Here is a 13,320-nt window from a genome sequence, read left to right on the forward strand (position 1 = left end):
CCCCTTTGTGGAACAGCACATAGCTTGTTAGCTAATTAGAAACACGAGTTGTGCCTTACATATGAGAAAGGCTGAGAGCGGATCATCATTTCTGTTTACTTGGGAGGAGGATGTGCGAGTGAAGACATCACCTTATTGGTACAGCTGTCTTTGTCACAGGTAAGACAGCCATCCAATCTGGTAGCATGGCATAAATGCAAATCCCCCATTCACTTTCTAGCTTCATACTCATGACCCTGTCTGATACTCTTAACCTCCACAACACCATGAGTACACTCTTCCTTCAAGAATACCCTACCCTATTTGTTTTCCTATCTGCACTATGGTAGAACACTTTGAATCCCTCTTCACTGTACCTGGTTTTGCTTCCCTGCCACCCGATCTTCTGCACACAGATTAGCTTCCTCCCTTCTCTTAATTATATTAGCCAGGTCTCTATCTCTATACCAGCCATATCCCCCACATTTAAATTCCTTAATCAGGGCTCCAACCAATCTGGTATGGAAATCTCATTTTGATGATCCACATGTTTGATTTGGCAAAACCTTTTTTGTCAGATGCCTTTTCCATACTCAGCCCCCTCACCCACTGTTTATCTGGACTGTTTATATGGACTATCGTTGCCAAGTGCTGGCTCAAAGAGAGTGTTCTGATTGTTGGAGTTTTCTGTGTATTATTGTTTAAAAAAAGAAATGATCATTTATCTGGCTCATTTGTGCTTTTTAGCATGTGTGTGTGTTTTACAGGACAGAAATTATTTCATATGAACGCCAAATCTTATCCAACTACTGGGAGCCTGGTTCACGTGAGTAAATCTGTTGTGGAGACATTTTACCAAAAATGTCCCCATGGTGTTGCTAGAGAGGTCACAGGATCAACAGAAGTAAAAGTGAAAATAAAATACATTGTGTCACCGTGCCATTCAGGTATGCTGATAAACCAGATACTGTAGAGTATAACTGTTGAGTGTACAACTGCCAGTTTGTCATGTAAACGAGTATGAACAGAGACTGGTTTTTGTAAGAGTGTTCTTGCCAGACACTGGATGCCTACTGCTATTAAATCACTGATTTCACTACAGCATTTGTGTGTTTTAAGTTCACAGCAGTGCTGTTCCTGTATTTAGAAAAGTTGTAATAGAAAAATGGCTGCACAATTGTCATAAATCAACTTTCATAGCAGATGAAGGCCGGTACATCAAGCTGATGTCAAATTAGGTCTGGAATGAGTCCGACAGCAATAACGATAACCAGCTCAATGTGTTCAGTTACATGCAGGCAAAAAGTACAAGTTGAGAAAAGAGAGGGATTGTACTGTAGATGTATGAACTGACTGTTTATTAAAAACTCAAACATTGGCATATTAAAGACAAATAACATGAAGACGGAGGTCAAATGGCTGCTGCTGTGGATGCGATTTTGCCTCTGCTAGCCTTTACTGCATAGTTACAAGCATTGCCTCCCAAATTCAGTGTTTCTTTGTTTGCACTGACAAGCATTGCCATGGAAACACAAGGGAGTGAAATTAGACAAAATTTTCAAGGGTAGCTGTACCAAGGAGCCCAGTCCACCAGGCTGTGAAAGGATGATAAAACCCAAGACCAAAGGCAGCACAATATCATCTCTCTGGGGCTGAGAGAACTACAGTCTGCCATAAAGTTCCTGAGTGTTCTTTCAGTCTCTCACATCTTTCAGAGAAACACTGCAAGTTTTACCTCAACTTGTACACAATCACCACACATGAGCCTCCCTCCATATGAGAGTAATCTGATGTCTATGGCTGTTCCCTCAAAAGCAAAAAGTAGTTTCTATTCCATTTTCTTACACAGGTTGCGTGTTAAAGATTTATAGAGCTGATGAAGGGAAAAAAATTGAGTCAGGAAAGAGGAGGAGAGAAAGAAGGAGAGTGTGAGACAGATGGAGGAAAAGCATTAAAATTTTGATTGGATTTATACAGTTTTGTGCCAGTGCAGCAACCATACAACCAAGGCAAATAACAGCAGACACTCAGAATCTCACTAGTACTTATACAAAAATATATGAGAATATATATACAGTGCATTGCAGTCTGAGTATTTGCAGAGCAACACATTTTATTTTGGTATGTTAGTTTATCAAAGTGCTGATTTTATTCTTCAAAAGTATTCGTATTTGTACTGAAAGTAAACCGGTAGAGCTATTTCATGGACTGTTATTGGCCAGAGGTCACCAACAGGCAGACTGCTATCCTATACAGACCTACAGCCAAAACAGAAGGTTATGATCTAGGTTCGGTGGCTGAAGAAATGCACAGACCAACTTGATGCGAGTTAAGCCATCCCACGTGATACCAGTCAGCCAATCAACTCAGTGCATTCCAGGTGGTAAACACTGACTCTACAGTGCAGACAGAATGAGTAAGGTACACATGAAAAGACAGTAGACAGAAGTGATGTAAAAAGAAGAAAGGAGAAATACAGATGACTGCAATGAGTAATGTTAAAAAAAGATACAGGTGACACGAAGAAAGGAAAGAAAGAATAAGGAACAAATGGTGCTCTGCCAGTAGAAAAGTAGAGTGAAAATAGACCAATGAGTAAATGCTGGGGCTCTCCTGATGCACTTTGTTAATCTTGAAGATGATGTGGACCTGAAAGAGCAGATTGTGTGAGATGACCCTTCCACTTTTAGTGCCCCTGTGCATTTCAACTATATTTGGCTCCACACAAAAGCGAGGCAGTTTTCTTCACAGTTAACATAATCAAAACTAGATATAGTTCTCAATTCATCAATGAGCACCTCCTCATGTGTGTGAGGATGGCCCTGATTACATCCAAGGCTGACAGGACTAAGATTTACACCAATGTACAGTGATTTGTATGTAATTTTAGAGGACTCACAGTCGTGTGCTCCAATCCACACACAAATACAAAGCAATCTGACCACATGTTAAACTGTTTTACAAATGAGTACATGAAAACCTAAATAAATACTCATCATTCACGCACAAGTTAAGTTCTGCTCACAAATGGATAATTTTCTCTATAAAAACCCTTTCTGTGCATACAAATGTCAGAAACTACACGTAACACCTCTCCTCGCTCACAAAACCTTGAATACGTGTGCACCACTCACCTGGTACTCACAGATGATGTCGCACGCCCACGTGGGGTTTTCAAGCAAATTTTATGCTGTCAACTTTGCACAGATCCACAAATGTAAGCTGCCTGTATAGATGATTTTTGTTTGTTTATTTCAAATAAAGTGGACACTTGTAAAGGCAGAAAGTAAAAGAACAGTAAAGTAAATGTAAAAGTTTATTTATGTAGCATATTTTACAGACAGATGTCGCAAAGTGCTTCACAAGAGAGGTATCAAAAACACAATACAGTCATAAATACATCATACAAGCCCTGGTCTAATTAAAAGATTTTCGAAATAAAAATGTCTTTAGCTGCTTTTTGAAGGTCTCCACCGAGTCCAAACGCTGTACAAAGGAAGTGCATTCAACAGTCTGGGTGCAACAGCTTGGAAAGATCAGTCCCCTCGAGTTCTGAAACAAGTGTGGTGGACCACTTGTCTAAAACTAGGTGGAGTCCAACTGAAAACTTTTGCATGTGTGCGTTTAAAAAAAACAAAAAAAAGTTTCTGCTGTTCAGTCATCTCCACTTCGACTGGTGTTCATAGGCACTGATTCACCCCAGAGAGATGGCCCTGACTTGTTTCCCAGTGAGCCTTTACTTCTGCACATTGTGACTACGAGTAGCAATAGGACTAAAACTAAGACGATGAGAATTACAATAGCTATTATTATATAAGTCCTTGTGCTACATTCAGAATCGGCATTAGCATCACCTGCAAAGAAGAAGACAAAGAAAGGTATTTCCACATCTTTTGATATTTACTGAGAAAAATGACGTGTTAAGGGAAGTGTGTCAAGACATGCCTACCTTCTGTGAGAACACTGACATTGAAATGCCCTGACTTTTCCACTGCAACTTTTCTCCACCCACGAGACAGAGAAGGCAGCCACTCCTCTACCTCACAGAAATACAGGCCACTATTTTCAGGACCAGGATTCAAGAACGTGAGGCTGAATTGGCTGGGGTCAGGGTGGTCGTATCTCAGGCGAACATTCTCCCCAAACCTGTCCTGTAGAGTCGAGTTTCTGTAGACTGTAAATATGGGGCGCTGTTTCGTTTCTATTTCTTTCTGCCAAAACCATGTGACCTGGAACTTGGATTCATTGCTGGATTGTTTGTTGATGTTACAGGGGATAGTCAAATCCTGGTTTCTGCTTGTATTCATCTCTGCTTCCTCCTTTGGAATAGAGAGATTGTTTTCTGTGAATACGCACAAGGATAAAACTTTTGTTTAACAAGGTATCAGACCTGATAAGACCTGATAATTCCATTTCTTGAGAAACTTGATGTAAACCCTTTCAAAATGTTTTTCTCCAGTTGTTTTATAAATGTATTCTCACCTTACCAAATATTTAATTCTAACTTTTAGATACTTCACAGTATAGACACAGTTCTGATCAAATCACCAATGATTTACTAATGTCAGCTGTCTCTAGGCTCTTAAACATACTCGTGCTCCTTGATCTGAACTCTTCTTTCGATATAATCTCTCATTACAAATAAAGAGATTAGAATGCGTTAGTAATGTTACCTTGGGTGTTAAAGACTTATAGGGCTAATGAAGGAAAAAAAAAAATCAGGAAAAATCAGGAAAGAGGAGGAGAAAAACATCCATGCAAACATAAGCTACAACATTAAGAACATTAACATTCCAACAGAACACTTCTAAAACTGTGATCATACCTGTTACTTTTACACTGAGTTTGATAGCACCACCACTGTCTGAGGCCTTCAGCTGCCAGTGAGCTTCATTATCCAGCTGGTATTGATCCACTTGGCACCAGTAGGTTCCACTATCCTCTTCATGGGCTTTCTGAATACTTAGGTAAAAGCTTTTCTGAGTGGGTCTGGACAGGCGTAGCCGCTCCTGCAGGCCTCTGATGTCTTTGTTCTCTGGGTAACTCACCAGGCCGGTGTGATCAAGCTCCACCAGGGAGGCTTTCTTCAAAGAAGAACTGTGTGCAGCATAATGCCAAATGACTCGATAGAAAACCGAAGAACCAGAAGCTCCTGAGGTGATGCTACAGTTGAGCTTGACTTCCTCTCCTTCTTTGGCAGTCAGCTGCTGCTCTTTCTTATCTAAACGAAGGTTGGGGGCTAGAAAATAGAAATAAGAAGATGAAGTCATATATATTTCTAAATGGCATGTTTCATTTATTTTTGTGCTTATTGTATATGGCATGTGAAGTAATAAAGTAATGAAAAATAAATGTATTCACCAGGCTCAGTAATTGTTAGCACTGTGCTTTTGGACACTGTTGAGAGCAGATACCATTCACCACGAGGATCTTGAAGCCACTCGCCCACTTTGCATGTATATAAACCTTTATCTGAGATTCGAGCTTGCCGAATAATCAGTTCAAAAGTGGGTCCTTTGCTGCGCCTCATGCTGATTCGCTGACGCAGGTCCACCTGGGATTCCGTTACTATGGAATTCCGGTCCAAGCTTACAATGGTCTTATTTCCTGCATTTTCCTCATGCAGCCAGGTGATCGAATAGAGTGATGATTCAGACGTTTTTTTGACGATGGAGCATGTTATTGTTATGTCAGTGCTTATAGTTCTTGTCAACGCAGGAATAGGTGACACATCAAGCCTGCTTACTAGAAAAGGAGACAACATTTTCATTATTTTCTGAGGAAACAGGGAAAAAATGACTCTTTCTATTTAATGATGCCCCAAAATGGCTGCAGCTGGCAGTACCTGGGTTGTTTACTATCACAGAAAGCTGATTGGATGCTTTCAACTCCTTGTGCACATTCTTCAGTAAGACAGACACATTACACTGGTAGCTTCCTCCTTCTCTGTGGCTGGTACCAATGACCAGCAGATAGTACATGACTTCAGTTTTTCTGCTTTCTACTCGTAGCTGGTAGTGGTTCTGATCTGCAGACCAACTGATGGTGCCATCAGGGGAAAGTGTCAGGATGGTGTCTGGTGTTTTAGCCTCACGTTGCACGCTCCAAGTCACTGTTACCGGCATGTGTGGACCTTTGACCCGGCACATCAACTCCAATTTTTCTCCAACAATCACCCGAGTCTTGCGACTGATTAGAGACACTCCCATCAGCGTGTCTGACACAAAAATCCAAAATGGTCAGTGACAGCAAGTAAGAAAGGAGAAGCTGGTGATCAAGCAATCATTAGTGTTAAAGAAAAAAAAATCATGCATCATTTCATCTTTTAAAAAAGAAAATGTTAGCTTGAATACACAAAAATGACTTTCATCCAATATGTGTCATGACATCTATGTCTCAAGCTTATAAATGTATGCATTAGCCAGCTTTAGCCATATATTTATGCAGCTACGTGTCATTTTTAAAAACTGTAAGCGAAACCTAAACCACATTTGCCCTAAAACAAAATATTCAGTCAAACACAAACATTCTAAGGATAGCTTTTTTTGCCTGAAAGTCTGGCTTGGCAAAAAAACCCATTTGTGCTTGTGGTTTGTTAATGTGTAACCTACCCGCTGAGTGTTAATGTCTCCTGTCATATAGTTATGAAAATGCAAAGAAATTAAAATAATTCCTTTTACCATCCTGCCTATTAGTCTGATATTCAGCATTGTTTGCCTATTATAACCACTACCCTCCTTTTCACATATGCTGCTCACCGTTGCCTCTATAACTTATATGTCCAAAGAAACAGCTAATCCTGAGCTGCCCCTGTGATATACTCATTTGTAATTCTGTCCATCATCAAGATGCAATGAAAACATTAGCATCATCAAACCTTTTCTGTTTTGACAGAGCCAACAAATCATACTTCACAGAAAGTTAAACCTTCCCAAAGTGGTTTTAGAAAAGCTCAACAAATCACACCACTCAATAAGAACAAACACCTGTTACAATGAAGGTAATATCATATGTCTTGAATAGTTTGCACTACACAAACACACAGACACATCTTACCTATAGAAGTCACTGTCACAGCGGTAGTTTGTGTCTGGTTGTGAGTGTTGCCATTAGGTTTGCGCTCAGACACAGCACACTGGTACACTCCTGAATCAGACAGTGTGACCTCATCAAGCGCTAGGGTGAAGTTGTCAGTAGATGGACGCATCACCTTCACTTTGCGACTCATGAACTCCTCTGCTATCTCTGTAACACCCTCCTCATTTATACTGATGATGTCGGTGAACGAGGCCGTTGGTGTTGATTTGTGTTGCCAGGTGACAGAGAGCTGACCTTGAACCCCATCCACTTTACAGGAGAGATGCAGCCCGCCCCCTTCGGCCACATTTACAGCCTGCTGCATTTTGACTGCCAGCCTGTTTTCTGTGAGGAGATGAGGCAACAGACAGATAGTACTGCTGTGTTTGAGAAGACAAAATAATTTCCCTAACAGTAAAAAAAAAAAACAGAAACAAAAATATGCAACCTAACACTTTGTTTAAGCCTTAATACCAACAGATTCAAATCAACAATGTAAAAAGGAAAGTGAAATAAACCCTGAATAACTGAGTGTGTGTGTTCACTATGACAAACCCTGGGGCTGAAATGCTACAACAAATAATATTCAGTCAAACATTCTGAAGACAGTTTTGTTTTCTGAAAGTCGCACTCACAATTCAGCTAAGAAACACACAAAACAAAACAACTTTTGCTTTTTGTTAATAACTGTGCAATCTGATTGTTGAGTGTTGAGATGTGGAAACCTAAAATCTTGACTTATGACAATGCAAAGAGTAAATCCACTAAACAACATGATTTTGCTTTGCAGATGTATTCCATCTAGATTTCCTGTGGGGAAATGTAACGTTTGATTTAATGTTGTTCAGTAAACAAAAGAAGGGTTCCCAAAGTATTACATTAAGACTCTCAATATCAGTATGTTTTGGATATTTGTCTGCCATTTTCTTGTAATATGTCACTACGGATTAAAGTGTTTAATGAATATATCTGCAAGTAAACAGCTAATTACTCAAACTGACCAAAATCCATATGTTTACTTTGTTATTCATTCTGTAATATTTGAAGTGTAGTTTAACAAAGAAGTGTTAGAATTTATGATAGAAACACCTGTTACAATGAAGGTAATATCATATTTTACATAGTTTGTACTACACAAACACACAGACACATCTTACCTATAGAAGTCACTGTCACAGTGGTAGTTTGTGCCTGGTTGTGAGTCTTGCTGTTAGGTTTGCGCTCAGACACAGCACACCGGTACACTCCTGAATCAGACAGTGTGACCTCATCAAGCGCTAAGGTGAAGTTGTGAGTAGCTGGACGCATCACCCTCACTTTGCGACTCATGAACTCCTCTGCTATCTCTGTAACACCCTCCTGACTTATACTGATGATCTCGGTGAACGAGGCCATTCGTGCTGATTTGAGTTGCCAGGTTACAGACAGTTGACCTTGAACCCCATCCACTTTACAGGAGAGATGCAGCCCGCCCCCTTCGGTGACATTTCCTGCCTGCTGCATTTTGATTGACAGCCTGTTTTCTGTGAGGAGATGAGGCAACAGAAAGAGTTAATAACGTTCGATAAAATTAACCTAGTGTATGGGAACTTACAGGTTCCTGGTGCTGAGGTAACAAAAGGCTGTGCACCAGGTGTGGTAGGCCTTTGTCTTGTTCAGTGAACGGGGTTGATTAAATACCGGCCTTATCTTTGTGCAGTAAATGTACTATCAGCTAGATGAGTCACTTTAGCCGATTAATTACTAACCTGGGGCTGGATGTTTCTTTTAGAGCTATGTCATAAACTTAAAACAAAACAAAACAGTGTGTTAGTGAAGTACCTCTTGACCCATTTTGTTATTTTATTGATGCAAATTTATGTTAAAGCCCTTCCTCAGAACCTTAACCTGTAGCTGTGGGGATTTACATGTTTAATTATTGAGCATATTTGTAGCAATGCAGTCGTGTATGATGTGTTAATGCTATGCGTGATTCTAATTATTCCTTGCTTCTGTTTCGAATTCCAGTCATGTGCCAATTATTATCCACTGGAGTTTTTAAATGGTTCCTATTTAAATTTTTTTGTTTTAGATATTGTGTTAGTGATTTTAACCCTGGTCCTGCTGCTATATTTAAGGTTTCCTGGTAGCAGCCGGTGTATTCACTGGAAGTGGTCGGGTGTTAGGTCGGACCTGGTGAGGTGATGGAATTGAGTGTAGTGGGTTTTGGAGTGTGATAACTGAGTTAATAAGTAATAATTTTAATAGTGCTTCACACTGTGCCACAACCTCTGTGTGTGCCCGTGTCCAGTGAATTTTAGTAGGACCAGTGGATGTAGTCAATGAAGCTACTTATAACAACAGCTGAAGTGGATATTTTGACTGCAGTGTTTGTCACAACTTCTTCACTCCTCTCTTTGGGAGCAGACAAACAATGTAAAGGTACAGTGACTTAAACCCCTGAATAACTGAGTGTATATGTGTTCACTTTGACACACCTGTGGCTGAGACGCTGACCCGCTGTGGGCTGGAGTCTTTGGGTTCTCCCTCAATAAAAGTATCATCTTGGCCTCTCTCTTGAGGCCAGACTGTACAGATATACTCTCCCTGATCCTCAGTTCTCACAGGCTTTAAGATAAGACGGTAATTTCTGTTCCCAGTTCGGGCAGCTCTGAGCTCTCCATTTTTCTGTCGAACACTGTACTCCGGTGCCACAGTGAGAACGCCTGTGGGACCAATGCGGGCCAGCTCCACACTTCCCTTGAGCCATGCTACAGAGAAGAATCTTTTCTCCACGTCCTGTGTGTTTATATTACAGGACAGCATCAGCTCCTGCCCCTCCTGCAGCGCTGCCGGCTGTGCTGAGATTTCCACTGCCAGAGACGGAGACGATGGCTCCACCACCTCTACTCAAGACAAAAAATGAAAACAGTGAGACATTCACACAGGTGTCTATAGGATAAGTAAACATTAATGTGCTGACCAATATCAAGATGTGTTATAAATATAGCACGACTGAGTAAAATTCCAACCTGTGGCTTTAACTGTCAGGGTCATTTCTTCTGCATTCTTCTGTATGATGATGTACCAGGAGCCATCAGGATCTTGGATCCACTCCTGAGCCTGGCAGTAGATCCTACCTTGGTCTGATGGCTCAACCTCAGCCATCTTTAGGCTGTACGAGGCCTCTCCCCATTTATCTAAGCGTATGAGACCTGCTTGGTAACGCCTTTCAAACCCCTGGCCTGGGCTCAGTGTAAAATCTCTATTCAGAGAAATGATAGGCTGAGCGTCCTCCTGTCCATCTTTATGGAGATACCAGGCAACAGACAGATGGGTGTGCTGGCTGGTGCTGCTAGAGGCCAGGCATGTTAAAGTCAGAGCTTCACCCTCGTTTAAGCTCAGTGGTGTGGAAGCAGATGATGAGACACTCAGGGAGTCTTCAATCACTATGAAACCACATCAGAGAAATCAAAAGTCATGAATGCTCTGACATCATCGGTACCATACCTACATGAAGACACATTCAAGCGTTATGACTGAAAATCAGGATGGTGATTGATTACCTTTAACGACTGTCTTATCAGAATACTCTCCATCATAAGCACCTTCTAAGTTGACTGCAGTACATTCATATTCCCCTTCATCAGTTTTCTGCAGGCTTTTTATCTCGAAGCGGACTGAGTTTGGTGAGAGGCGTTTCAAAGCAATTTCATTTTTTCTCACACGGGTTAGGTGAGAAGAATATCCAAAAGTATCTTCATGTGAACTGATGATTTGGATCTCAAAGTTTGGGTTTGAAGGCTTCGTCATACGGAATTCAAAATGTTTGTCAGTGTTTTCACTTCTGAAGCCACTCACACTGCAGGTGATGTAGAGGGGAGAGCCTAACACACGATACAGAGGCCCAGCTTGTGCTTCAGTTTTCACTCTGGCCTCTCCTGAGTAAAGCAGAGACAAAACACAAATGAAGTCATCTGAATCCTGAAACTTTGAAGTGTCACTCATGTATTTACAAGTATATTTATAAGTATCTAACATATACTGTAGGTTATGGCACACTGCATGAATTGTGCATAGAACATCCATTGATATACAGGTGCACACAATGTTTTCAGAAAGATTTTGACATTTTTTATTTTTTGAGGTCTTATTTCCCTGTGGAAATATGTTTGTATGACATTTATGATTAAAAGAAAATGTTTGCAAGTTTTGTCAGATATCACCTGTAACGGTGTGTGCTGTTGGCTCGATTGGCTTTATTTATTTCATGCAGGAATATATATTTTTCCCCACAGAAAGCAAACATTACTACTTTGTCATAAAAGTGATTCGTGAAAAGTGAAAATAATTTGGAGGAGCTAATTTTCTGTAGCAACTAAACTGATATTAAACTATGGAGACCAAAAAAGAATTAACATTTATCAATCAGTGAGTTTACTCTGAGGTTTCTGCTAAATATAATTTCATAAAATGTGAAAAAAACATTTACAGACAACACAAACAACATCTTGGGTTTATCTGAGACATTAAAATTAATATTATGGAACTACAGGAATTCACTGTACTACTTACCACAATATAAAAGTTGACCCAAGCAGAGAATCACACCCGCCCTCCAAAGAGAGAGCACGAAACTCATCGTGTGCCTTCAACTTCAGGCTCAACACTGTACGTCCTCGGCTGCGATCAAGCCCTTGGTTAATGTGTACTGTGTGATCTCTCTGTGCCTTTTCATGCCTTGATTTGCCTGCGCTTCAGGTACGTTACGAACCTCTTTGAAACCTTTCACGCCGTAAATGGGAACATAATGACGTGCAATTTCTTGGAAATGTTATTGCGCGTCCCGCTGAGGGAGACGGCTACTATTGTGATTGGCCTGTTCAGACTGCTCCTGTGCATTTCCGGTGTTCTGACAAAACGTCCTACCGCAAGTAGTTTATGCACATTTCTGCTGTCACAGATTCATTCCAGCACAAATGTAAGTAGGTATAACGGTTTGCCACTTAACTTTGCCCATCAGAGTATGCTTGTAGCTCATAATTATAAAGCCAGGACGGTTTGCCACTTCATTTTAGCCGTTAAAGTATGCTTGTAGGTCACATTCACAAAGGTAGCATGATTTGACACGTAATTTACCTGTCAGAGTATGTGTCTAGCTGTTATTAACAAAGGTAAGATGATTTGCCACTGAATTCTAGCTGTAAAATGATGCTTCTAGCTCATATTCACAAAGGTAGGATTGTTCGCCACTTAATTTTAGCTGTTAAAGTATGCTTGTACGTCACATTTACAAAGGTAGGACGGTTTAGCACTTAATTTTACCTGTCAGAGTATGTTAGTAGCATATATTCACATAGGTAGGATGGTCCGCCACTGAAATTCGTGTTGTGCGCATGCGTAGAAACAACGGGTAGGATGGATTCCCAGAACACCTGGCCTCGTACATGTCAGTGAATTCCTGTCGGGAAATTGCCAAACAGTGTACGAAGAAGTGGAAAAACTGGAACGACAACTGGGCTTCTTTTTTTTTTTCTTGCTTCCCCAAAACAAGTGGGGAGAGAGAAGGGCAAAACTGACCACCGCTAGACATTACAAATACATGTCTTAAAAATAAAACCTGCTAGACAGCAAGTCGCTTCCACCTCTGAATTCGTGCAAACGAAACTCATGTCTTTGCGCGTTCCCAGCAGGTAATGCACGTTTTTGACATTGACATTTACATCCTTGATCAGATTCTTGCATAGGCAGCTTGAGAGAAAGTAGTTAATTATGCTGCTTAGGACCACCCCATCTAAATTCGGCCACTTACTGCAAACTTTGCAAGCTTGAATGTGGTTGTTTGAATGATGCTGTATATTAATGAGGCAATAGTACCACCTAGTGGAGAACATAAAGACGTACAGTTTATCCAGTCATATTCAAATCGGCATTTTAATTTGCAGACTACTTAAAAATAGTGGGGGACTTTATTTTTAAATGTTCATAAAATTAACAAAATAACGTTTTATGTGTTTGTCATTCTCTACCCTGATGCCATAAAAAATATTCTTAGGTATGTTCAAAAAAGGCATAAAGAGCTTCACAGCAGCAGTTTCTACTCATAAAAACCTTGGCACTGTTGCAGACTGGTGGCCTGTCCAGGGTACACCTCGCCCTGTGGTGGCTGGGAAAGGCTCCAGCCCCTCCAGGACCCTGAATTGGGCATGCAGATGAGAATGAATGGATGTATTCAACAGAAATGCTAAGAAAGTATTTTAGGTAGGAGACTGTATTAGTCCTTAA

At 40.6% G+C, this 13,320-nt stretch overlaps 1 protein-coding gene across 2 annotated transcripts; it reads right to left on the reverse strand.

Moving 5' to 3' along the window:
- Positions 1-3,266: 3,266 nt before the first annotated feature.
- LOC146651046 (immunoglobulin superfamily member 3-like) lies at positions 3,267-11,841 on the reverse strand. 2 transcript variants are annotated; one of them, XM_085384809.1, is made up of 11 exons: positions 11,611-11,839; positions 10,602-10,976; positions 10,068-10,484; positions 9,534-9,941; positions 8,214-8,579; positions 7,036-7,401; positions 5,825-6,196; positions 5,341-5,724; positions 4,805-5,218; positions 3,929-4,321; positions 3,267-3,833 (listed from the first exon to the last, which is right to left on the reverse strand). In XM_085384809.1, exons 1-11 carry the CDS (start codon positions 11,675-11,677, stop codon positions 3,634-3,636), a joined length of 3,762 nt encoding a protein of 1,253 aa, XP_085240935.1. In that variant the 5' UTR covers positions 11,678-11,839; the 3' UTR covers positions 3,267-3,633. The 2 variants fall into 2 exon arrangements, with proteins under 2 accessions (XP_085240935.1, XP_085240936.1); XM_085384810.1 differs by lacking the exon at positions 3,267-3,833 and having other exon boundaries at positions 4,118-4,298; positions 11,611-11,841.
- Positions 11,842-13,320: the final 1,479 nt, after the last annotated feature.

The sequence above is a fragment of the Rhamphochromis longiceps genome, linkage group LG16 (genome assembly GCF_057381845.1).
Source record: "Rhamphochromis longiceps isolate RC_006_pf linkage group LG16, R_longiceps_female_GT1.1, whole genome shotgun sequence".
NCBI classification, from domain to species: Eukaryota; Metazoa; Chordata; class Actinopteri; order Cichliformes; family Cichlidae; genus Rhamphochromis; species Rhamphochromis longiceps.

Coding starts and splice junctions, on each gene's coding strand:
- LOC146651046 (XM_085384809.1), bottom strand. CDS start 11,677: ATGAGTTTCGTGCTCTCTCTTTGGAGGGCGGGTGTGATTCTCTGCTTG. Junction 10,977..11,610: donor GGGTCAACTTTTATATTGTG/GTAAGTAGTACA, acceptor TGCTTTACTCAG/GAGAGGCCAGAGTGAAAACT. Junction 3,834..3,928: donor TGTCAGTGTTCTCACAGAAG/GTAGGCATGTCT, acceptor TCTTCTTTGCAG/GTGATGCTAATGCCGATTCT.